Below are 27,611 nucleotides of genomic sequence, written 5' to 3' on the forward strand. Positions count from 1 at the left end.
GCCGAAAACCTATCGATTCAACATGTCGAATCGGTAGGCAATCGGCCAAAAGGCTGTCGGTCAAATAAATCACTCTGATTGGCTGTTCAGCTTAGCGAATCAGTGCATGAGAAGCGAAACGGAAGTGAGGGACCCAAACAAACTATTAAGAAGGCAAATCTGAGATTTCATTTAACTCCAGCTCTCGACACAGGTTCGGGAAAGCCCCATGAGCTTCTCGCTGTAGAGTGAAAATGGAACGCACACGCTATTTGTTGTTTGTTTATATCACGCAGTCTGTTCTTCTTCTCTCGGTGTATCACACAGTCTGTCTTCCGGTAGTTGCCTCTTTTGAATGACGAATACACACTACCGCCGCCTGCTGGTAAGGAGAGTTATTGCCACTCACGCATGCGCAGTTCGTACGTGCTACTTGGCCGTCGGCTGAAGTCTTTGCGGTGTGTTCCAGTGCGACACATGGCCAAGATGCAGGAGACGCGAGGCGACACAACAGTCGGTTCCGTCTGTGTGAGTTCTTTGGTGTCAGCTTGGTGTGTCCCTACCTTAAGGCTTTTTGCTGTGAGGCTGATTGCATGATTGCATTTGGTTGAATGTGGAGCTCTGTGGGGCAAATTGAACCCTATGGACTGATCTAAAGAGCCTTTACATGATTGTGCTTTTATTATAAAATACTAACTAGAAACATTTCAATCTAGTTCCCTTAAATAGAACCAGATTGGGATGTCTTTGACGCATGTTGTTGTATTTTTCTGGCAGCCCCACACTACCCTTTGTATCCATAGTTATGTAATTTGTATTTGTTTTGTAACAGTATAATAAACTATTTAACATTCCAAATTACCACGGTTTTCAAACACAGCTGAACATTTGATTGGAATTAAGCCATTGCCTAATTGAACGATGAATTATACACAAAGTACTTGTAGTTTTACATAATTTAGCCCAAGCTTTTTTATATGAATTATGAAACAGCTTGTCCTTGGTTGCCTTTTCTTTTCAGCAACTTCACAAAGGCAATCCAGGTCTGAGCTGAAACTCAGACTCATTTGAAAAACATTGTAGGATGTTGTTTTGATTATACAAATGATTAAATCAATAGCAGGGCTAACAACTATTGGTTATATCATTAGTAAAGATTAGAGGAAAACCTTTGAACCACGCCTGTCTGTCGTACTGCTGTACTGTAGTATGTTTCTTGCTGAAGAAAGGTAAAACTTACAGGATGAAATGTAACCATATGAACATTTGATTGTCTAATTGTTTACTCCTTTCTCTCAGACGCCTCAATGCCCCAGATCGACCTGTTGCAAGTATTCTGTCTCCTATACTGTGTGTACAACAATGTAATCTTTAACTTCAATCACCAGTGTTTCATTGTGTTATATTCTAATATCAAGTCCTGTGTTTAGGTAGACCAACTCATTCTGACATCCAAATATGTAAAGGCTATGTTAGTCAATAGCTCAAAATGTAGTGGTGTAACAATGACGCCTCTGAAATTAAGATATGGCTTACAGTAGTTGTTCTCCTTATTCAGGCTAGCATGACATGATTGTCAACTTTCTCTCAGTGTAAGCAAAAAAAGATGTCCGCACTCCTTTTATTCCCATAAGGAAATCAGATATTTTAGAATTGTTTTTCCATTAAAATGTGTTTCGATCACTATTGTAGGAAGAAATGGTAACTATGGACAAGGGAGTGTAATTTGCATTCTGCCCATTTTAAATGAATCGAGGGAAAAACGTAGTTATCTCACAATTTCCGAGGCGTTATTGCAAAACTACAACGTTTAGCACTGCAGACCAGCTGTTAAACATCTGGATGTGAAACTGGGTAGATTAAACGGATGCATGAAAAAGTAAATCCTAGAAATCCCGCTCTTAAAAATAGTCACGTTAATAATAAAGCTTTATTTATATAGCACTTTTCATACATCACGTGCAGCTCAAAGTGCTTTAAAAAAATGGCACAACTCAGAAGTAAAAAATAACAAGAAATTCCCCTCAGATCAGATATTAAAGGTCACCTATTGTGCAAAATCCACTTCTCCATGTCTCTTCTACATCAACATGTGTCCCCTCTTCTTCATGTCTCTTCTACATCAACATGTGTCCCCTCTTCTTCATGTCTCTTCTACATCAACATGTGTCCCCTCTTCTTCATGTCTCTTCTACATCAACATGTGTCCCCTCTTCTTCATGTCTCTTCTACATCAACATGTGTCCCCTCTTCTTCATGTCTCTTCTACATCAACATGTGTCCCCTCTTCTTCATGTCTCTTCTACATCAACATGTGTCCCCTCTGTGGAAAGAGACTCTGAAAGTTTCAGGAACAAAGATTCTCTCTCTTTTTGTCCTGATCCTTTTATATAAAAACCTGTCTGAAAATGAGCCGATCAGATTTTGGCCACTTTATGATGTCATAACGATTTTTTGGCTTGTGTAACCATTAGCCAATCACCAACCAAGGTAACCCCCCCCCCCTTATCACCTGAATCTCCTCCTAGAGCACCATTGTGTTCTTTGTAACCAAATCTCTCTCAGAGGGGCGTGGGGAGGGGCTCCTTATTTTCATCTAATGCCGCGTTTCCACTACACGGCCTCGCTCGGCCCCGCTCGGTATGGCTGGGCCTCGTTAGGACTGGCTCACTTTATGGCGCATTTCCATTACAGTTTAGGAACTGGGGCAGTATCTATAGTAACGCAGTGTAGGCGGAGCCGTGATGTGATCTTCAGAGGACCCCAGAAAAACAACACAGCCGTTAGCTGTTAGCACTCAGAGCTCACAGCTCCTCATATATGTTCAGAAACTAGACAAAAGTTAAACAAGTACAAACCACAGACTGCCTGTGTCATGGCGAATACAGTCGCTGCTTTATTTATGTCTGTATAGGCCGTTGTTGTGAGTGTGGACGGTCGGAGCATATACTGCGTTAGCTTAGCCAATCTCCATTTAGAAAACAAGCATTTTAAAAGGTTTTTCCCCTGCCGTCTGTCTGCAGACTTGACAAAGCATTAATTCATGGTTTTTACTAACCGGTATCAGTATGTTGTTACTTCGGCATCATTTTGAAACGTGTATTACAATTAAATCACGGTCAAATATGTCCATCTTGTTGTAGTTGTTGCCCCCTTGCCAGCGACGCTCTCTCTAGTTTAGCATACTCAGCCCGACTCAGCCTCGTTGTCTCTGGCCCTGGCCCCACGATTTTATGAGGCCAGAAAAACTGTGAATTAGGACCCGCCGGACGGTACTAGGCCAAGTGGAAACGCAACCAAAGACGGGCCGCTGACGTCACAGCCCTCTTAAACCGGGCTGCGGGCTGTAGTGGAAACGCGCCATAAAGTAACAGACAGAGAATCAGCACTTTTGAAACAGGGCTGAAACAGAGGGGATTATGGGATGCTGCAATGATCTGTTTGGTGTTTGGAGCCAAACACTTCAGAGACATGTTTTGTATATATCTGAGACCTATAATATATTGATAAAAAACAGTATAATAGGGGACCTTTAAAACCTTCACAGATACTCTGTCAGAATGTCCATTACTCACTTGTGGGACTTTTTGACCTCCGTGCCCCCGGGGCCAGAGCCACAGTCGTGGGCCTGGATGATGAAGGTGTACTCCTTCTGCAGCTCGCAGTCCACCAGGCCCCGGGCCCTCAGCTGGCCCTCTCCGGACGTCCCGTTCAGAACCACCGCCTCGAACGGGGCCTCCAGTCCTTGGATATTAAACGCACAGATCTCCCCTAAAGACCAGGAAGAAGGGAGGAGACAGAAGGAGGAGGAGGGAGGAGTTAATCACAGTCACACAGGTTGAATACAGGGGACAATAAATAAATACATTTGCACGTACTACTTTAAAGCAGATGTGTTTCTCTGTAGTTGGCGTAAAGAAGTGGAATTCATTGCCGAATGATTTAAAGGGTTGTGAGAAAATGTTTCTGTTTAAGAAAATGTATAAAGAAAGCGTAATTAGTCAGTAGTTGACTTTTGAGTGTGTTCTGGTTTTATGTTTCAGTATTTGTAAGCAACTGTAACTGAAAGAGTTATTTCTTCTCCCACTTTAGCATACACACAGAACACAGAAACACAATTTGCTTTACGCTGACATGCATTCAATTTGTACCATTATTTTCCCTTTGACATACATCTGTGTTAATTGTATCTAACATAGTTTTAACAAATGTTGGGAGCATTTCATAGTAAGGGTTAGATTAGTTTTAAAGGCATTTGGTTAGTGTTTTCTGACTTGTAAATGTTTCTGTATGATGAATGAACTCTCTGCTTTTCTACATATTGTAAATACTTTCTGTTTTACGTCTGGTTCCCTATTCTCAAGCATCAGAGAGTTAATCGGGTTTTCCCATTTCACACATTCATTGTCTTATGATTGTACTTTTAAACAGTTTGTGAAAAGACTGAATTGCATCAGCTAGAGGTGATTGCTCTTGTGAAGGACTTTTCTTCTGTTTGCCCTCCACGACATGTAGAGATCCTCTGTAGCTCACCCAAAAAACAACAACATACAGAACAATTGAGTTACACGAGGCACAAATAAAACGACGACGTCTCAAAGTCACCCTCGTGTAGACGTACTGAGGACGAAAATCAATTTAAATCCAGAGTGAGCAGATGACAAGAGCAAAACAAAAGAGGCGGCTGACATTTATTAGCAGGGCATATAGAGACGTGGTCCATTTGTGGAGTGGGTTTCTTTTTTTTTGTCTTTCTTGGTGACTTGACGTCCCCTCACGCTTCCTCTGGTGGGATTTCAGGAAATCACTTAGCGCGGCCGGCTCACACTCTGACCTGTGACAGCTAATTGCGCTGATATCACTTAAACTAACAGCAAAGACTAAATTGGATTCCCGAGCAGCTTTGTGTGCTCATTGCTCCTGGCAAGTTCCGATAAGAGCAACTTTATTTTTCCACCACCTTCCCCTTTCTCTCCCTTTCATTCTGCTTCTGTCATAATCCCCTGCCCCCCCCCCCTCACCCTTCCTTCCTGTTGGGGCAGGGACTCTGAAATGAAAATGTGCCCACAGCGAAGCTATTGGCAAAATAATAAAGAAAAAGGAGAACAGGAAGAAAAAAGAAAAGGGAGGGTGTCGACACTGTCTGCATACTCTAAAGACTTCCCCCTCCTGTATTACCTGAACAATGAGTTATCAGGGTTAAATGAACCCCCACAATATGGAGAAGCATGGAGAGAAAAATCATAAAATGGCATTGGGCAAACGGTGTGCGACGGGGAGTGACAGAAGACGCAACAGTCTTGATGCGCTGCTTCTCTCAATGGTGCAACACGGCACACAACGGACAAATGGAAAATCCATCATCGCCGGAGCGAGAAGTCAATCCAATATACACAGGAAAGTGCTGAAGCTCCCCACCAGAGGGAATATGCTGAGGATATGCTGATGGGCCACACCTGGGGGTGGGTTGGCCGACATGATACTCAGGGTTTAAATGTAGCTGATGGGCCACACCTGGGGGTGGGTGGCCGACATGATAGTCAGGGTTTAAATGTAGCTGATGGGCCACAGCTGGGGGTGGGTGGCCGACATGATACTCAGGGTTTAAATGTAGCTGATGGGCCACAGCTGGGGGTGGGTGGCCGACATGCTACTCAGGGTTTAATTGTAGCTGATGGGCCACACCTGAGGGTGGGTGGCCGACATGATAGTCAGGGTTTAAATGTAGCTGATGGGCCACACATGGGGGTTGGTGGCCGACATGATAGTCAGGGTTTAATTGTAGCTGATGGGAGATGGGTCAAGGTGACTGAAAGAGGAGGTCCTTTCTCTTTAAACACCCATATGCACAACACACCTGGCATGGAAAGCAGAGCTGGGCGTACCAAAATCAGGACAAAGGAACTCCTATCCATCAATCTCCCTTCATCCAAAGATGGGTCGAAGAGGTCCCAAACGTCCCTTTTTCTAGCCACATCAACCAGCACTGACTCAGGGATTCGGGGGCCAGCGTGGAGATATAACCCCCCCACCTGGTCCCGGGAATACCTTCGAACATGCCTGAAACAAACTCCCTTGGGAAGCAATCAGACGGCATCCTTACCAAGTGACTGACCCATCTAAACTAGCTCCTTTCTACACAAAGTAGCTCTTCTCCAAGTTGTCCCGGATGACTGAACTTCTCCCCTTATGCCTAACAGAGATGCCAGCCACTCTCCTGACACCTATTTCGACCTTTTGTATCCACAGTCTCTTTGTTTTGGTCATGACCATCCCGTCATGATCATAGGTGGGAGTATGAACGAAGATGGACTGGTAGATTCAGAGCTTTCTATTCTAGCTCAGCTCTGTCTTCATCACAATGGTGCATTAAAGCGACTGCAATACCGTACCGCTACTCCGAAAAACCTCCATTGTCCCCTCACTTGAAAACAAGAACACAAGATACTTGAATTCGTTTACAGTCCAATGGTTTCCGTCTGAGAACCATGGCATCAGACGTGGAGTTGCTTATCCTTTTCCCAGCCTCCTTATACTCGGCTGTGAACCGTGGAAAACAGAAACCTTTAACACAAAATACCTTTACATGAGTCCTGGTCCAGACGAAGCAAAATAGAACAAAACTTCCTAACAAACAAGAATCCAATAATGACTCAAGAAAAGAGCAGGATTTGAATACAGGCTGAACTAATGAGGCGTAGGTGTACAGGAGGTCAGGTGCTCTAAGGGCTGATTGGACCAGATGGAACTAATAAGGATGGGAAAACACACACTGAGAGTAAGTTAAAACAGATATGACACGGATTGAGAACACTTCAAAATAAAACAAGAAACAGAGGAACTAAAAACTGGGGGTCATTACAACACCTGTCGCTTTGTTTCCTTTGTTTTATGTCCGCCTTTTACTCCGTTTCAAACAGGAAAAGCGTTCCCCCCACCTGCTGAGCGACGGCCCGGCGGCAGCAGAGGAACAGATGTTGGGCGGCTGGCACTTGGCAGCGGCACAGAGCTCACAAACGCTAATTACTGCGCTAAACTGTTAGCTAAATATGTGTCTCCGCGTCACATTAGGCTTTTAAGAGGTAGATTTATGGTCAGAAGGAACTCTGTCTTCTTGAAGGGGGGCCACTTGAAAACTAATGGATTCAGACTAATGGCTATGGATGCTGCAGTGCAATTTCTTTATGAGGTTATTTGCTGGGTTATCATCACTGTTTGGCTATTTGGCGTAATGAATTGTTTTTATGATGTACACCATGTAGGAGTTCTGTTTTTTTTGCACACTTACACAGTAAAACTTTTCAGACTAACTTCCTGGACTTCTTAGACACCCACTATTTGTCTCTTTCTTTACACACCCTTATTTTCTATGGGCACCGTTCCACTTTTATTTAACCAAGTCTAACGTTTAAAGACTGTCTATTAGTCAGAAATGTTTGCTCAGGAAATAAGCTTCCGTCCTGTTGGTGTCAGAAGTCGTGCGGCACACCTCGCGGGAATCTGGCACTCGACTATCTGTGAGGACACAGAGCTCATAATCAGTAAAGACAGAGATGCTTTACTGGCAACGCTGGCCTGTAGTGTTTGCAGAGCTGCAAGACTGTGACAGAGTATCGGGGGGCCACAGCGCCTCGGGGGCCCCCAAGTCATAATCAAAGCTGACAGAGCATCGCCTGCATGTAAATAAAACACACATCTACATTTGCTGCAAAGTCGCTCTCGCATATAAGTATAAAGATATGTGCGGCGGCTGCTAAGTGAGAGGTAACAGTGGAGATATCAGGAGGAAAACAGTTGCAGCGCTTAGAGGAAGAGGAGGAAGAGACAGATATGAGGGGAGATGAAAGAAGGAGCAGGGGAGGATGGGAACATGGCCACCGCCTCAGGGCAGCCCCCACCTCCCTACTGAAGAGTGACCAAAGCACAGGCATGAAAACACACACACATTGACTCACACTGTGCCAGTTTGCCAGCCCTAATCAGACATGCCTTTCATCCTCCTACTGTTGGAACACACACCGCAGAGGCAGCAAGTAAATCAGATTACTGAATATCACGCTGTTACTGAACACATTTTGGACCAGGCATCCGTTTTGCTGGCACTAACATGTTTGCACCCACATTATCTTCATATTTTCACTCGCTATTGTTACTAAATCAAACCTATTTGCACACGAGTTGAGGCCGACTGCGCAGTTTACACAGTTGTCATGATTTCAGCTGCTTTTCCAATTTGGATTTGGCTCGAAATTATCTCTTGTATTAGTCACCCGCGTAACCTGCTAATTCTCCCTCTCATTTTTGTCGCAAAAACATAATGGCACGTCCAAATCGACACACACACACACACCCACACACACACACTCAGCTGCAGTGCCGAGATAGACTGTCAGCTTCATAACTCTGCAGAGGGCCGAAATTGAAAATGCCGTAATTATGCTCTTCATGAAATTAGCCAGCCGAGGGAAAAACACATTGAGAAGCCGTCCATTCTGCAGATAAGGATTAATACTAATCAAGCCCCCATGTTCTGACTCTAAACCAGGAGTGCTGTTTGAGTACAGTGTGTGCGTGTGTGTGTGTGTGTGTGTGTGTGTGTGTGTATATGTGTCGGATGGGAGATTGTTAATTAAAGACACACTTTCTCAACAGGGGCTTAGAGGGGAGGGAGTGTGTGAATGATGCGGGGGGGAGGGGGAGGGGGGGTGTGAAGATTTACTCGACCTCGCGGTTGCCACCCCTCGTCTCCTCGTTGTTAATTACATTAAAGGCTCTCCTCGCAGAGTTAATGACATCCTGCTGTCTCTAACACAGTGAACAACAGCGTGTGTGTGTGTGTGTGTACACGAGGCTGGTGTCAGAGTGAAGGCTGTAGGACTGAACCTGTCAATCAAACTCTCACATCACCTGAACACAGCTCACAAGGCTTTGAAAGAGGAAATGTCTTCAATTAGTGGCAGGGTAAGTTAATTATAACGGAAAGGTGTATCTATTTTCCTTTTTTTTTAAATGTATTTATTTTCAAATGTTTACTTTATTTTGCATTAGTTTTTGACAATGGGATTAATGAGGACAGTAAGAAGTATAAGAAGAAGAAGAAGACATTTTCCCGAAGTCAAGAACAGTCATGTTTCCTGTGTTGGATATGATAGACGCCAATCAAGGGTGAACATTGTCATTCACAGCAAAAATTACACAACACCTGGATGTCTACTTACTGTAAACTATCCATCTATAAGTACATGTTTTAGTCAATAGTAAGTATTGAAATATTTTCCCCTTAAAAGGGTATCAAGTATTTCCAAAGTTGTGGTTTCTGTGAGCGATATACACATGAGAATGACCATATTGGTGCAGGAGAGGCACTGATATCCAGAATATTAAGTCAATGTTATGCTTTCCACAAATGTTTTAGGTCTTCCTTATGTAACGTGTGTCATTAATTTCCATTATATGTGCATTTAACGGACAATAAAGCATTGTGAATCTGAATCCGAATCAAACGTAAATACACACCCCCAAGATAGTTTGAAGATAACTTCTACTGTTTTGAACTCTCAGAGACAACATCAAATAAATTCACCAATTGAGCTCGGCGCAAGTTCTTATAATGTCATTTGTTCTGATATTTCTTGTCATCGAAGGAACATATGTTACATTTTTCTTTCATATCAACATATTTATGTATGTTATCTAGCTATCTTTATGTATAACTGTTATCTATACCCACGACTAGATCATGCTTAAGATATGAAATCACATTTGTTAGTAACATCACAAAGTCAGAAGAAATAGAGTGTGTGTGATTCAGAGGAAATCCACTGGCAGCCTCTCTTAGTGCAGAATCACCATGCATGTGCCTCAAAATCTTCACTCTCCAGGCATTTCTCTGGACAGCCGTGCTTAAGGTCCTAAAAACATCAATGCCTTTTGATCCTAGCAACTTGAAAGCCCTTTTAGCTCTGCCAACCATCGTGTCAATAAAGTTAAACCCCAGCGTGCGACGTGTCAATTACTTCAGTGTAGACTTGGATTAGAGCCAAAGCCCCGAGCGTCAAACTATCAATTAAAGACTGGCACCCAATGCAACACCTGCCAGAACATTACTATAAACACAAACACCTCCATTTAATCAGTTAATGGTTACATCTACTTACATATATTAAACCAAGCTTTCAATCCAATATCAGCTGTTGTTAGTACAAGAACATGACACTTTAAACTGTATCCATAAAGCTTTCATTGTGAGCATGGGCGTAATTTCCACTGGGGACAGGGGGGGCATGTCCCCCCCACTTTTCAAAATCCCGTTTGTGTCCCCCCCCCCCCTCCACTTTTCAAATATGTTTTTTTTTTATGCAAGCGGTCATCGTCACGGAGGAGCACACAGCGTCTGTGTGTGTGTGTGTGTGTGTGTGTGTGTGTGTGTGTGTGTGTGTGTGTGTGTGTGTGTGTGTGTGTGTGTGTGTGGCACGAGCGTATTTTGTGTGAGTGTGCGAGCAAGAGAGAGCAAGAGAGAGAGAGAGAGAGAGAGAGAGAGAGAGAGAGAGAGAGAGAGAGCGAGAGAGAGAGAGAGAGAGAGAGAGAGAGAGAGAGAGAGCACACCAGTTACGGGGGTTGTTGTTAGCATCTGGTGCTAGCTCGGAGCTAACGGAGATTAGAAGCTGTTTCAACAATAAGGAGAGGGAGAGCTCTCTCCTGTGGGACTGAGAGAGATAACGTCAGCTCAGGTGAGGTAAAGGACTCTCTGAGCGATTAGATTGTAAACTTTAGTCTAAGTTATCTCAGTGGGTCTCAAACGGTTTGGTCATCTATGTAAACAGATATTTCCATCTATTTAATATAGTTGTAAATAATACAAGGACCCCCTGTTTTGTGTCCCCCCCACTTCTCATATCAAAGTAACATCCTTGATTGTGAGGAATTTGAGAGAAAAGTAATATTAGTAGGTCAATATTGGTTAGCGTCTGACTATCAATTAGAGACTAACACACAATGCAAACCCTAGAACATTACGGCAGACACACAGCTGAATGCAACTTAATGATTTCCAGTGCCTTTATTACAGAGAAAGACTTGAAATGGGAACCAGAGGCGATGACATGCAGCAAATGGTTGCGAGAACAATTCATTAATTCATTCGTGATTTTCAGCCAAAACCAGCTAAAGTTAATATAAAAACATGTAGGATTAGGTTTACACTTTAAATTGTATCCATAAGTCTTCACTGTGAGCATCTCACATAATGCAAGATAAAGAATATTAGCAGAATTATGTAAAAAGAAAAATTCACAACACATGCTTCCTGTTAAAAGCCCGATTATAGTCTTTTTAAATCTCTGTGAGATATTATTATGTAATTCATAATACTATAAAGCCACATTGTTGTTGTCTGTCACCACTCTTAAGTCCACTGTGCACAATGACTGGATTTAAGCCATTTAAAGTCAATTTAAACCTGGATTACCCTTTTTTCCCCATAATTTCTTTGTGCGTATTGTCGCTGGATTACATTTAGATTATGCACAATCATGCCTGAGACTGATTACTTTGTCCCAAGAGCACTGATGACACTCTTTCCATCTTTGTCAGTCAGTTGAGAACATGGATTATTAATAATATATATTGTACGTTTTGCCTTCAAAGTAATGAATGGCAACGAAACCAAGCGGGTAAGAAACATGCTAAACATTATCAAAGACAGCCAAGGCAATCACATTAAGCACGGGGAGAAATCAATAGTTTCTATTTTCCAATTCTGTTCATGGAAATGGCCCCAGGGGAGAGCATGTGTCCTTGTCTGAGCAAGGCCAGTTAGAGTTCAATGTGTTCAAATATCCGTAGCAGAGTTTATGACCCCCATTAATACCCCTGAGGACGTTCTTCGCACAGCTGAGCAACAAAATGAAACAAAGATCATCGTCTGGCTGACACTCTCTTTGACCATGAATAGAGTTTATTACAGCTAAGGTCAACAAAGCAGAACAAATGTAACGGCAAGCGCCCAATAGAATATACAGAGTAGGTGAGAGTCTGATTCACTACATTAAAGAAATACAGCCAGTGCATATTCCTCTATTCAATGGAGTATATAAAAAGACCTGAAGTTCGTTCTTAGCCACGGACGCGGGAAGGGGGGGTGCTGCTAGGCTCTACTAGCACCCGCACCCCCAAACGCGGTGCACCTACAGTGTAAGCGCGCCACAGTTTCTCCGCTGCGAGGCTCCACTAGCAGCCCCCCGCACCCCCAACTCTGACTGACTTCCCGCGTCCCTGTTCTTAGCACATTTAACTCAGATGACCTGATTTTTCTTTTAGCAATTACAATCAAGCCAAATGTATTTCATTAGCCAGATATCACATTGATTTTACATATCCATTCCTCCATCAATGTCATAACAATATTCGATTGGTTAACGGATTATGAGGAGCTTTTTAAAGACATTGGCTTCCTCTAAAACGAAACAGATCCCTGTGGCAAAGAAACTGATTCACTGAGAGGTTTTCAAACCATGCTAGGAAATGGTTATATAAATGGTTAATAGTCTAAGTCTAATAGTCTTCTATCTTGTGTTTTTATGTATGCACCACAACACCAAGTCAAATTCCTCGTATGTGTTAACCTACCTGGTAATAAACCTGTTTCTGATTCTGATTCTTGATTTTTGAGAATAAAGCAAATCAACCATGTTAAATATTGTACGAATATACGTGTTGACTAGAACTGACACTCAGCAGGTAACTGGCTGTGTCTGCAGCTGCCTTTTCACGCCCAAAGTTCAAATGATTTCAACTTTGACCTCCATTGTCGCTCACCTTTCGACCTGCAACTAATCAGATGACAGCTGTATGACGCGGCTAGCAGGCGAGGTGACCATAGAAACAAAACTTAACTAGCTGTTTTTGACCTTGCGGTGAGCAAAGGGCAAATCAGGAATCATGTGAATGCAGCTGTCTTCCATTTTTGTGTTGAAAGGTGCTATATAAATAAACTTGCCTTGCCTTGCCTTGCCTTAGAGTTTGGGCTCCAGAGCGCTGGAGTTTAGGTTTAGGCATTCATCTTAGCCTTAATATCAAAGTAAGTATTCAGAAAAGTATACCATGTTTTTATTTCTTTACCACCTTTCTTGTAACAGAACATATTCTTTTTTAGCCAAAGCCAAAGCTGACCAGACTTTTTTTCTTGGCATTGATAAGGCTGCACTTAGTCCCTTGATCAGATAGTCATTAACAACTGCCTGAGAAAGAGCTGAATGTCCAAATTGACCAATCAGAATAGAGTATTCAACTCAGCCATGTAATAACGAAATATGAGGCTTTCTCCAGTGCATTGATAAATAATTAATCTTAGTTTAGGTTTAGGGGAAGATCACAGTTTCTGACACAGAAACAGAAAGGTCTCTATGAGTGAGGGGCAGACCACATGGGCAGAGGGCAGGCAACATGAGGAACAGTGCAGGTGTTTACAAGAAAGAGTAGCCTTCAGCAAAGAGCATTTATCCGCTGGAGGTACTGTGATGGACCATGGGTGATGACCTTCCTCCCTGAAGTGTTTGGTTGCTTCCCGTCTGCATCCATTTCTAGATAAACTGAAACTGAAGCCCAGTGCACAGTTGCCGTTAGGGTATGATCCAGGTAGGGAGACACAAATAACATTGACTCATGGTTTGAAATAGGAAACAAACAACACTCCCCCGAGTCCCCCCATCCATCCATCCACCCTGACCTCTGTGGAGGAAATCTTTAAGAGAAACTGATAAACAGAGATGGCAAAAGTATACACATCCTTTACTCAAGTAGAGGTACAGATACTCGTGTTTAAAAATACTCTGGTCAAAGTAGAAGTACTGACTAAACTTCTTTACTCAAGTAAAAGTAAGAGTACCTGACCTCCCTTTATATTAATAGAACAATAATGTCATTGTTAGCTAATGAATGTTTCCATGCTGAACAACGGCAACATGACAACGTTTTCATTGGTCCCTCTTCTTTAGAGAAGACCAGGAAATGATGGATACACGGATCGTGTTCAAATCAATAGGCACGCAATGACTCTAAATAATAATGATCACGCCACCAAACACACATTCAAACTAAAGGAACCAGCCTGTTTGGGAAATGTAAGAAGTAGAAAGTACAGGTATTTGAGTTCAAAATGTAAGAAGTAGAAAGTACAGGTATTTGAGTTCAAAATGTAAGAAGTAGAAAGTACAGGTATTTGTGTTCAAAATGTAAGAAGTAGAAAGTACAGGTATTTGTGTTCAACATGTAAGAAGTAGAAAGTACAGGTATTTGTGTTCAACATGTAAGAAGTAGAAAGTACAGGTATTTGTGTTCAACATGTAAGAAGTAGAAAGTACAGGTATTTGTGTTCAACATGTAAGAAGTAGAAAGTACAGGTATTTGTGTTCAAAATGTAAGAAGTAGAAAGTACAGGTATTTGTGTTCAACATGTAAGAAGTAGAAAGTACAGGTATTTGTGTTCAACATGTAAGAAGTAGAAAGTACAGGTATTTGTGTTCAACATGTAAGAAGTAGAAAGTACAGGTATTTGTGTTCAACATGTAAGAAGTAGAAAGTACAGGTATTTGTGTTCAACATGTAAGAAGTAGAAAGTACAGGTATTTGTGTTCAAAATGTAAGAAGTAGAAAGTACAGGTATTTGTGTTCAAAATGTAAGAAGTAGAAAGTACAGGTATTTGTGTTCAAAATGTAAGAAGTAGAAAGTACAGGTATTTGAGTTCAAAATGTAAGAAGTAGAAAGTACAGGTATTTGAGTTCAAAATGTAAGAAGTAGAAAGTACAGGTGTTTGTGTTCAAAATGTAAGAAGTAGAAAGTACAGGTATTTGAGTTCAAAATGTAAGAAGTAGAAAGTACAGGTATTTGAGTTCAAAATGTAAGAAGTAGAAAGTACAGGTATTTGTGTTCAAAATGTAAGAAGTAGAAAGTACAGGTATTTGTGTTCAACATGTAAGAAGTAGAAAGTACAGGTATTTGTGTTCAACATGTAAGAAGTAGAAAGTACAGGTATTTGTGTTCAACATGTAAGAAGTAGAAAGTACAGGTATTTGTGTTCAAAATGTAAGAAGTAGAAAGTACAGGTATTTGTGTTCAAAATGTAAGAAGTAGAAAGTACAGGTATTTCTGTTCAAAATGTAAGAAGTAGAAAGTACAGGTATTTGGGTTCAACATGTAAGAAGTCAAAGTAAAAAGTCGTCAGAAAAATAAGTAGTGGAGTAAAGTACTGATACCAGAACAATGTACTTAAGTACAGTAACAAAGTATTTGTACTCCACTACTTCCCACATCTGCTGATAAATGATTCACGGACACATCTTTCTCATAATATTTAATAAAGTAATAAAGAAAGTCAATATACAAGTGGAATCCATCTCAAATGTAGGAACAGAGCCACTTCATCCTCAGAGGATAGAGAAGTTCTGCTTACAGTCCCACTATATATTCATAAAAAGGAAACAGCCAACTGGTCCTACACCCCATCATTAAACTATTAAACCCCCTCGTCCTTCACCATTTGCATATCCCCCTTTTGCCCTCCTGATATATACATCCTTAACATATGTCTCTGTTAAACACACACAAAACTAAAAATACAATTTAACAGTGTAAAAGCCAATCAGAGTGCAATCAGAGTATAAGAAAATATGTTTTAAATGATTATATGATGAAGAAATGAAGCTACTTTACTGTCATGCTTGCAACGTATTTCATTGTGTAGCAGAATTGTATGTCTGAAAAGGAACTGGAAGCACTGCGAGTCGTTTTCACATGTCTCAGTATTACCTTTATTTTAATACCAGTTACTATGGGATTCACATTCATTATTTCTCATATGATATAATCTTCTTTTGAGAAGGCAGAGGGCAGCTGAATCTTTTCTTTAATTGAACAGCAAGACTCAATCCCACGGTGTGAAATGTTCATGTTAACCGCATGATCAGCTCGGATAAGATCTCAACCAGAGAATTGAGTCATAGTATTACCATGCATAGCAATGAATCCATTAATTACTAAATTAATCCTACTATTTTTTGTATTCTGACTACATGTTATTACCCACTGCCTTCAACAGAGCCTAGTGTAAAATCTAAAAGTCCAGGATCTCAGTGATGAAATAATTATGCCCACTCTACATTATGTAGTGCCACACTGCCCAAACACAGGCTGAAACGCGGCCATTATGCCATCAATCATCTCATCGCATGCCCAGCTGTTCAACATCATCACACTGAGCGTTACAGCCTCGCCTCCAGCAGCACAATGACTCCACTCAGACTGCTTTACTCTATTCACGGTTCAACTAAACCTGGAACAAGACCAACATGTATAGGGTAAGATATGCAGCGAGCGGGTCATTATTGGGAAAGTAAGGGTGAGCAGGTATTGAATCCCCGGAACCTTTCGCAATATGACCAGCTCGGTGCATATTATCCAACTTAGTACATGGCTACTTACTAAATTAATCAATCATTTGACCCCACATGTTGATCTATTCACTTCTGCTTAGGTAAAATTGTCTGTTTTACTGAGTATCAATGGCAAACTGCGGCAACTGCCATGTAACAAAAAATGACGGCAGCACTGATGGAGGTGTTCTGTAACTGTTCAAGTCTGTTCACAGTTTCCATTAACAGTCTTTAAACATTGGCAGAGCCCATACCATGTTCCCTATAGTGTTTACTTGCTGTATGTCTTCTTCTACTGTTCCCTATAGTGTTTACTTGCTGTATGTCTACTTCTGCTGTTCCCTTAAGTGTTTACTTCCTGTATGTCTTCTTCCGCTGTTCCCTTAAGTGTTTACTTCCTGTCTGTCTTCTCCTTAAGTTCCCTATTGTGTTCACTTCCTGTATGTCTACTTATGCTGTTCCCTTAAAGTGGACCTATCATGCTATATTTGAATAATATAGTGTAGGACCATACCTATATACTTTTTTTTTTGCAAAATACCAAACAGATCATGCATTTTAGCCATGCCTCATTTTGCTCAATTTGAAATTTTTTAGCTCTGTTTTTGCAAGGGCAGATTCAGTGAGAACAGCACCACCTACAGGCCTGGCATATGTACTACAGCGTCTCCAGCGCTTTCGAACGGCAATGGCCGTGGCTGTCTCCTCCTGATTGGTGGAGTTGGCCCAATAGCCGTAGCGCCACTGTCCTGACGTCAGGACAGTGTTCAAATCTGGATCAGTTTTTATCAGATCCGTTGCAGCCCCTTTTTAGAGATTTGGGTATGGAGGAAAATAGAGAGGGTTGTGTTTTCTGACACTTGGTGAGTTCCCTGGAACACCGGGGACACATATTCATGTATAAAAGACGTACAAAAGTGCATTTTGCATGATAGGTCCCCTTTAAGTGTTTACTTCCAGTCTGTCTTCTCCTTAAGTTCCCTATTGTGTTCACTTCCTACTTCCGCTGTTCCCTTAAGTGTTTACTTCCTGTCTGTCTTCTCCTGAAGTCCCCTATTGTGTTCACTTCCTGGCTGTCTACTTCCGCTGTTCCTTTAAATGTTTACTTCCAGACGGTTTTCTTCCGCTGTTCCCTTTGGTGTTTACTTCATGTTGTTGTTCTTCTGCTGCTTTTGCTGTTGTCCAGCTCTCTGTGTCTTTTACTTTTCTGTTTTTTTGTGCTCTTCCAAAATATCAAAGTAAGTATTCAGAAAGTATACCATGGTGTTTTGGCCGATGCTGACCAGACTTTTTCTCTTGGGATTGATAAGGCTGCACTTAGTCCCTTGATCATAGCGTCCTTAACAACTGCCTACTACAGAGAAAGAGCTGAAAGTCCAAATTGACCAATCAGAATAGAGTATTCATCTCAGCCATGTAATACCGAGATATGAGGCTTTCTCCAGTGCATTTAAGGTTAAACATTGATACAAAACCTAGTCTGTGCTCAAAGCCGGATGCTGACTTGTGTTTTCTTTTGTAAATTACACAGAAAATTGGTTTTGCAGAAAATGCTTTACAATACTTTCATGGGGTCATTACAGAACGATAGAGGCATCCTGTCCCCACTGACCAAAACCACAAAATGTATGCTAATCTTGTTTATGCTCTATTAGGGGATTTGAGAGTGAAATGAGATCAAAATGTTGGCGCTGCCTCTGCACAGCTTCCATATCTCCGGTGTATTTTATATGTAAATTACCATCACTTACATCATCCTGTTAAAAGCTTATGCAGCCGCAGCATCTATACAGTAGTTCTTTCCTTTATAGTGGAGTATGTGGTAATGAGTGCATTAGGCTGATGCTGCAGTGAGAGTGCGGGGTGGATGAGCCTCGGGTGACACTTCAACTACCGCTGATGGCAGTGTTTACCTTCAGGGGGGGAGACAGGAAGAGACATTTGAGGACGCAGGGGAGGCAAGAGGGGGGGAGGGTGTGAATACAGTGACGCCAGGTGTGCAAAGTTAGAACAGCAGCAGAGATAACAATGTTCCTGTGTCTGTGGGACGTCCCTGGAGAGGTTCCTATAGATTAATGCACACAATGTACAACAATATCTGTTTTCTTTATTACTGCCAAATTTTATTCCATTCCATTTCTATGTAAATATTGTTATATTTTAAGGCAAGGCAAGTTTATTTATATAGCACCTTTCAACACAAGGTAATTCAAAGTGCTTTACAAAAATAAAAGACATTAAGAAAATGGCATTTAAAAACAGTCATTAAAAAGCAAAGATAATAAAATAAACAATTTGACTACATTTCTTATTATTTTAAATATTTTTCTAGTTCTCTATCTGAGTTTTTAATTTTTGTTTAACTTTTATGTATGCACCTGACTGATTATGATATACTACTAAAGACGACACATAGGGATATACTGATTGTGGCTACAGCCAAGAGATGTCATCTACCTTACAAGGACTGATAAAACAATTTTAAAATGTATGATTGTGTAAATGAAGGTACAAGTGTTTAGACCAAATTGGCTCTTCACCAGAAACAGAGAGATTAAGCAGACTCAAGGGAGTATTGATTGAATAAATAGTGTTAGTCCAACAGATGGCAGAGGCCAAAACCACATCATCAGTGAGAGAAAAACAGCCGAATTAGTAGTTTCATCACACGTCAAAAACAAAACAAGCTAGTCCTGTGTTTGTTTTAATAATAGAGAGAGAGAGATCAGGCCAAGATGTCAAAAATGCATGATGTTTCCTGTTGTCTCACAAGTTTAAGAAAGAAGGAAAAACCAAGGAACAGTAAACAAAAAAGGCCTGACTTTGACTTCCTGGTACAGGTCAAGCTCCTTACAAATATGGATCAAACCTTTCCCATAATGCAACTCAAAACAAAGATCACTGCCTAGCTGACACTGCCCATGAATAGCAATTGAACATTTGATTTGTCTCTCCAAGCGTAGTAAATAAGGTTCAGTTAGCAGCTTGCGGTGAAACCGTAGGAAAGCTTTACGTCCATCAGTAAACTCAGTAAAAGTCAAACAAACTGGAGCACATCAGAGGTAAACCAGAAAACATTTTCTCTGTGTAGAATGATCCAGATACACTAAAATCAACCAAGTGTAGCACCAACATGATTTTGCTGCTGTTATTTAAAGGTAGTAATACACAAATTGTGCTTTATACTTAACACCGAAACCTTCTGACATATTCACTCGGGGAGTTGTGCCCCTCGTGAGTTCATCACATTTAAAATTGCCTTGAATTTCATGGAATAAATTGTTGTTTGGTCCGACTTGAGCATGTCCCCTATGTGATACATATATACTTCAAATGAGAGTCTAGGCCAGCATGGACAATTTTCTAGATTGAACTTTTCAACTTTTCTTGAGCTCACTGCATCTGTTTCATCTAGTAAATTATTTGGGTACTTTTCAAAGGCACAGCAGTAACAGTCAGCCACTGAACACAAACTAAAAATGCTTTGAGGCAAAATGTTTTTCGATCTCTCATTGGAGAGAAGTTTGCATCAGGGCAAGGTGTGAAAAATGAATCTTTTTTTTTTTCCTTTTTCCACCAAGGGCTTCTGGCACCAGTGGGCCACCATCGCTCACTGATAATGTTCAAATTGGGCCAGGGACCTAGGAAGGTAGGGCAGCCTTTGCCAAAAACGTGTGTGTGTGTGTGTGTGTGTGTGTGTGTGTGTGTGTGTGTGTGTGTGTGTGTGTGTGTGTGTGTGTGTGTGTGTGTGTGTGTGTGTGTGTGTGTGTGTGTGTGTGTGTGTGTGTGTGTGTAAACATGTGTGTGGGAGTCGTAGCAAGTGAGAAGGAAAGGTAAGAGATTATGGGAGCAACAATACACATCACAAAAATGCCCCATAGACTCAATTTCTTGCTGTCTATACCTGTTTTTCTCTAGCTGGGGAAATATGTGTGTGTGTGTGCGTGTGTGTGTGTGTTATAAAGAGAGGGAGCTGGCGATCAGGTTGGAAACATTGATAATAGCTGGGCTGATTTGGCTTCTTGCTGTTCCTACACCTGTCTCCTTTCCTTTTAACACGGTGTGTGTGTGTGTGTGTGTGTGTGTGTGTGTGTGTGTGTGTGTGTGTGTGTGTGTGTGTGTGTGTGTGTGTGTGTGTGTGTGTGTGTGTGTGTGTGTGGGTGTGTGTGTGTGTGTGTGTGTGTGTGTGTATGTGTGTGCGCCTCGCGCTGTCTACACAACAGTGTGTGTCGAAGCTTTCCAACACTGGAAACCTGCACAGAATGAAAACACTCAGTGATTGGCTGGAGGACAGCTCTATACCTCCTATCATTTATTCCTCTCATTCGCTCTCTCATTTATTCCTGTCGTTCACTCGCCACCATTTCTCAAATTCGGCTTCTTATTAAGTGTCTGTCATCCACGCCATTTGTCCATGGCGCCACGTTTCTCCCTTCCTTCATTTGCCCTTCATACTGTTCTCACGTCCTCTTGTTCGTCTCACCTTGTTGGAGAAAAACTGCCTCATATTTCTCCTGTGAGATTGTGTTTCTATTCCTTATTTAACCAGGTATGTTAACAAAAGACAGCTGACTGGACTGGAGTATTTATGAGTTAAATGTCCCTGTCATCATGGAAGATACCCACAAACCTCTGCTTTGCCTCCTTTTTAAAGTGGACCTATCATGCTATATTTGAATAAGGCATATTTATACTTTTTTTTTTTTTAAATACCAAACAGATCATGCATTTTAGCCATGCCTCATTTCGCTCAATTTGACATTTTTTAGATCTGTTTTAGCAAGGGCAGATTCAGTGAGAACAGCACCTTCTACAGGCCTGGCATATGTACTACAGCGTCTCCAGCGCTTTCGAATGGCAATGGCCGTGGCTGTCTCCTCCTGATTGGTGGAGTTGGCCCAATAGCCGTAGCGCCACCGTCCTGACGTCAGGACAGTGTTCAAATCTGGATCAGTTTTTATCAGATCCGTTGCAGCCCCTTTTTTAGAGATTTGGGTATGGAGGAAAATAGAGAGGGTTGTGTTTTCTGACACTTGGTGAGTTCCCTGGAACACCGGGGACACATATTCATGTATAAAGGCCCCTACACACCAGGCCGATATCGGCCGTCTTGCGTTGTTTGGCGACAACAGGTTCCTTGTCGCCCAAAGTCAATTTGGTGTGTCCCGAACCCTCGGCCGTGACACGCCTTATTTGGCCTTTCACGGTCGACACCCAGCCGATTCAACATGTTGAATCGGCCGGGTGTCGGACACAAGCTATCACAAGAAACCACTCTGATCAGCTGTTCAGCTAGCAAATGAGAAGCGAAACGGAAGTGAGGGACGTAAACAAACGATTTAAGGCACAGGACAGCAGCTAAACCCCAGCAGGTGATACTTAAAGACATCAAACATAGCCCTTAAATGTCCTCTCTTACCTCCCACACATAGCAGGGACATCTCTGATATCGGCGGGAGCGTCCCCAGCTGTCCTCTGCTGAGAGCTCCGTGATTTGTTTGGTCAAGTCCGGTTTTTCATCTCATCGTAAATTTAGCAAGAAGTGGCCATTATTACATTACTACATTGCTGACTCAATAAACTACACACCCGGCAGAACACTGCGATCATCAGATGCAGGTCTATTAACTGTGATTTTATAGTATGTCTGCACTTTATGTGCTCATTTCATCATTCATGTATTTTTATATTCTAAAACATGTTTTCGATGGACGAGAGTGAAAATGGAACGCACACGCTATTTGTTTGTTTATATCAGTCTGTTCTTCTTCTCTGTCTTCCGGTTGTTGCCTATTTTGAATGACGAATACACACTACCGCCACCTGCTGGTAAGGAGAGTTATTGCCACTCACGCATGCGCAGTTCGTACGTGCTCGGCTGAAGTCTTTGCGGTGATTTCCAGTGCGACACACGGCCAAGACGCAGGAGAACTCGTCGATGCAACTGTCGGTGTCGGGTGTCGGCGAGTTCTCTGGTGACTGCCTGGTGTGTCAGGGCCTTTAAAGACGTGCAAAAGTGCATTTTGCATGATAGGTCCCCTTTAAATAAATCACATATTGAAACCCTGATAGGAAAGTATACTACAGCTGAAACAAATCGGTTTCCAGTCAATCTTACATCTGTTCAAAATCTTCTTTAGTGCTTCTTCATAGCATCAACATAAAGAAGTGTAAACACTGCTGTTGAACTTGAACACCTCCTGAACATTGATTTGTGTTACATCTCGCTGCCGTCGTTTCTCCTTCACTCCCCAATTAGTCATCTATCTATCTTTCTGATCTTTAACGGAGCTGTATCACTCACTGGAGGCTCATGGGAGGTGGAAGTCAGACTCAAAGCACAGCCGCGGTGAGTGAAAAGTGATTAAACCTGGCAACACAAAGAGCGCCTGTTTCCTTACAGCTTTTCAGTGATTTCTGATTAAAACGCTTTCTCTTGACGGAGCAGCGGTCACATATTCCACCGTGTCACTTCTCACGCTGCAGCGCCGCTTTACAAGAGGTTTGATAACCACAAAGGGGCCAGGAAAAGACGGATTTAGGCTTTGAAAAGTGCTTAGCTTGCATGTAACATATAGATACAATTTGTCAAAATGAATAATTTAAATATGGAGGTTTAGTCCCTCTGCACCACACGGTTGACTAATGCTCTGACAGAATCACTAATAAACCGAGCGGGTCTGGGCTGCTCTTACAGATAATTAACCAATCAAAGTGTATGTAATGGTTTATCATGTCTCCCAGCAATAGACTCAATTGTGTGGACTTTTCATTGAATGTGAGTAACTAAAACGAATAATGCCGTCAATAATTTATTTGAAATACAATCTTTTTTACGGCTTTAATTGAGTTCTTTCATGTACTAACCGATAAAAGCAGCAGTTTTTAAGCTTTTATCCTTTAGTGGACAATTAAGTCTTCATAATACAGGATGGCTTTATTCCCGTAACACAACATTATCAAAAATCTGCTCAGATGTGACCTTTATATCGCCCAAATTACAGCAATTACACAGGAGTGGGCTGATAAAGGGACTGTTGGGACACATTAAATTAACCATCATTAGACAATTTCTATTATAAAGTGTTGTTTGCAATGAAAAATTGAGTATTTCAACAACCACCTGTTCTACCATTTGCTCTAGAAAGTAAGAAAAGGCTACATCATGTGCGGGCAGATTGTATTTTTTTTTTGTGCAACAGTTAATCTATTACTGGTGTGAGAAAAGGTCGATAAGCCATAACTCCAAAGTGAGTTTTGTGAGTGATTAATAGTTTGTCTTTACACACATATTCAGCATAAAGTCAGCCCAGTGTCTGTACAGTCTGGTAATACAAGATTCACATTTAATGCTCTTGTCCAATCAATTCTAATTCAATGCAGGAAGGGCAGATACAGTGTGTGTGTGTGTGTGTGTGTGTGTGTGTGTGTGTGTGTGTGTGTGTGTGTGTGTGTGTGTGTGTGTGTGTGTGTGTGTGTGTGTGTGTGTGTGTGTGTGTGTGAAGTAATTACATGTAAATAGTTTGAAATGAATGTAATCAGGGATTGGTCAAATCTCTGGATTTGATTCATCTGATGACATGGATTAATTAACTTATAATTACTTGTATTCAGTGTACATTTGTTAGGGTCAACGTAGATACTGGACTTATTCGAGGCTTAAACTGTCACATTTTTTATCTCCTTCAGGAAAGTATTTTATGCAAATGTAGAAATGCAAAACTCAAGGATTTTATGAAAATAGCTCGGTATGTGTAAACACGCACACGGGTCAAATTGATATGACGGTAAACCATAAATTAAATTCTTTCATCGTATGAAGGTGAACAAGTTGTTATGAAATGAATTAAATGACCTCACAACACACGAAGTAGGTCCAAAAGCTAATTGAGACCAAGTGTAGGTATATTGGCTTTATATAATGTATTCATGTAAACAATTCTCCCATAACAACATTTTGAAGCCAACAGAGACAGCGTTACCGAGATGCAGAATGATAAGGACGTTATTAAAATATCAAAACAAGGCTTAATCTTTCTACTTCACAGAGTCATACACTATTAGAGGCTTATCAGTAATTGTGCAGAATAGGATGCACATATTCTTTACGTCACATGACATTGTAACCTTCAGAGTCTCACTTCACTCTATTACAAAACCTTCTGCTCGTCCTTTCTCCATTTCCTCCAGCTCCGTTCTCAGGGCGCACGTCTGCCAGCGAGCTAATTAGCTTTAGCACTTTTACAACACTTACATTATCTTTACAGCAGCTTCTTAGAACGCCACATTAACTGCAGAATAGATGCTGTCAGCTGTTCTGGAAACAGCCATACTGCAGCTGAGCCTGAGGGCTGTGACACTCGCTGTTAAAAAGATAATGTCACATAAAGAAAATGTTCAGTGAGATAAAGTTAAGGGCTAATTGCCCACTTAAGGACATCATCACAATTTTATAGCATATTCAGAAATGATATGAACTATTCAGGTCGGTCTATTTCACAATTATATGAAACGGTGCCTTGTGGGGGGGGGGACTCGTAAACAAAAACAAGTTATGTTTTGATTGCTCTCACATTGTTTACATTCTTGTTTGCTAGCTTCTCTTCAATCTTGCCACAATTAGTCCATTATGTTGTTTCTGTGTACATTGCTGCGGGCCGTCACTGGCCAACTTGTGGCCCCACGCAAAGTTATGTGATGAGGCCCTCTGTGTCGTAAGAAATGACTGCAGCTGCCTACATGCTGGATTATACTGTATGTGTCCTTGAGCTTCATGAACAAACGAGTACTCACTCATTGCAGTATAGCGCCAGTGTTCGACAACTACTCAGGGTCTTAACACTAATGCTATTACTTAATTTAAAGAGTACCTATGCTTTTGGGGGTTTTCCCATTCCTGTAGTGTTTCTGTGCATGTAAATGGTCTGCAAAGGATGAAATACACTACCCCCGCCGGCCTGAAACGCCTCCATTGGACTCCTTTGTTTACTTAATGAACATAGTTGGCTAGCGCTCCAACACATTGTACGTGATAGGCTAAGGGGCGGAACATCTCGCTATGCCTTCATCACCTCCCGCATTGACTACTGCAATTCTCTGCTTGCAGGCATTCCAGCAAAAACCATTCAGAGACTACAATATGTTCAAAACTGTGCCGCCCGGATACTCACAAAAACATGCAAATCAGAGCACATCACCCCCATCCTTCACTCACTCCACTGGCTCCCTGTAACACACCGGATCAACTACAAAGTCCTCATAATGGTCTTCAACGCCATCAACCACACTGGCCCCACCTACCTCCAGGAACTGCTAACCAGAAAACATTCCCATACCTCACGCACACTCAGGTCAGACAGCTCCAATCTCCTGGCTGTTCCGCGGACAAAATTGGTCACCTCTGGAAACCGTGCTTTCTCCTCCCTGGGTCCACGTCTGTGGAATCAGCTTCCAGAGAACATACGGACCTCAGCATCACTCTCAGTTTTTAGGAAATCCCTCAAGACCCACCTGTTCCGCACCGCATTTTACTGACTGTCCTTTACTTTATTTATTTCTTTATTTTGAAACCTTTTATGCTCTTTTTTTATGCACCTTGAGATGACGTTGTCTTTAAAGTGTGCTATATAAATCAAATGTATTAAGTGGTTGACCAATCACAACAGAGCCGGATAGCTAACCAATCAGAGCAGACTGGGCTGAATCAAGTGTCAGCTGTGTTGAGTGCCAAGCTAGTGTTGATGTGTCAAATAAACACGTTCCCTACCACTTGTTTTTTTCAAGCTAAAACTGAATATTTATAATTAAAATATGTATATGATGTATCCTGATAAATGTCTTAAATGCCAGTCAACAGTTACACGGTACAAAAGTTCCGCTGAGAGTTGAAAAGCTCATTAATATGATGGAGGAACAATGCATTCATTTTAAAATAAATTACGCTCAGTAAATAGTTATTCTAGAAATAAACTTGGAGAATTCATAACTGTGAAATGGTGGTATGGTAAATGTCTCACATTTTGCTAAAGTAAATAACATTGCAATAAAATAAGAAAAAAAAGCAATATACTGTAAAGCACCAGCGCCTGGAGATATTTTTTTGCGTGAATCAGTTCACCTCTGTGAGCGGAGATAAAGAGAGCAGAGGTTGCGTTATGAAAGCAGGGAAGACTTCCTGTTGTAGGGGACAAGAAGTGTACAAATACAAATACAGAAATACATTACATACTTTTTAGGAAGTAAAATATGGCCCACAATACAAATACAGCCTTTATTTCCATTTACATATGCACTTCATCACTATTAATCACGAAAGTTTGAACATTAATGGATAGGATTTCGTCATGAGGCTCTCTAAACTATTTATGACAACAATATGTCAAGAGGAGATTAATAATGCATTACTGCCTGCCTGCAGCTCCTGATGGACAGTGGGTAAAGTCTTAGCTAGATGGACGCTCGTTTGATGCCCGATCGATATTGAAAAAGATAATGAGAAATGCTCCATGCATGCCAATGCTTCTTCACAGCCATGTTGTCATATTTACAGGCTTGAAATCCATCTTTCTTTTGGAAGAGATAATATAATCATTGGGATGGAAATCAGGAGCCAGTATGAACAAATGTCACTCAGTCATTTTAAATCACTTTCCTCTGAGGGTATTATCACACCAGCCAATTTGAGTTGTAGAGCTCTTGCCTACTCCAGCAGTGTGTGTGTGTGTGTGTGTGTGTGTGTGTGTGTGTGTGTGTGTGTGTGTGTGTGTGTGTGTGTGTGTGTGTTTTTTCCACTCAAGTCTCTCTACACTCCACTGCATTTCTCTTCAATGTGCATTTGTGTTTACGTCTTGGGTGCATCTTATCCCCCATTTACCGCGAGCTGGCTGAGCAAATTGATACTGCGCTGGGAGTTTTGGCGTTGTGTAAGTCCGCTGTCACGGTGATGAGAGCAGCACAAAGACGGCAGCCGAGCGGTAAATGTCAGCGTGTCAGCGAGGAGTGACACCCAACATCCACGCCTGGCACTTGGGGCCTCAACCGAGCACTCTCTTATGACAAGGACAAACTCGAAGAAACAGGAATAATCCCACCGCATATATTCGACAGGACGATTCACGGAGACGTGGCAAAACATGGGATTTAAATCTGTGGTGTATCAGTAAAATTACCTACCTGTCAGGAAATACTGAATTTCAGAGAAAGTG

The 27,611-nt window shown here is 41.6% G+C and overlaps 1 protein-coding gene across 1 annotated transcript in view; it reads right to left on the minus strand.

The window, feature by feature from the left end:
- Nucleotides 1-27,611, minus strand: part of LOC117470074 (calsyntenin-2-like) — a gene marked incomplete at its 3' end in the record, with an annotated part of 240,860 nt that overhangs the window by 56,202 nt on the left and 157,047 nt on the right. Inside the window, 1 exon segment of the mRNA XM_034114613.1 lies at nt 3,555-3,750. Coding sequence (XP_033970504.1) covers nt 3,555-3,750 — 196 coding nt within the window.

Source organism: Trematomus bernacchii, unplaced genomic scaffold (assembly GCF_902827165.1).
Source record: "Trematomus bernacchii unplaced genomic scaffold, fTreBer1.1, whole genome shotgun sequence".
NCBI lineage: Eukaryota > Metazoa > Chordata > Actinopteri > Perciformes > Nototheniidae > Trematomus > Trematomus bernacchii.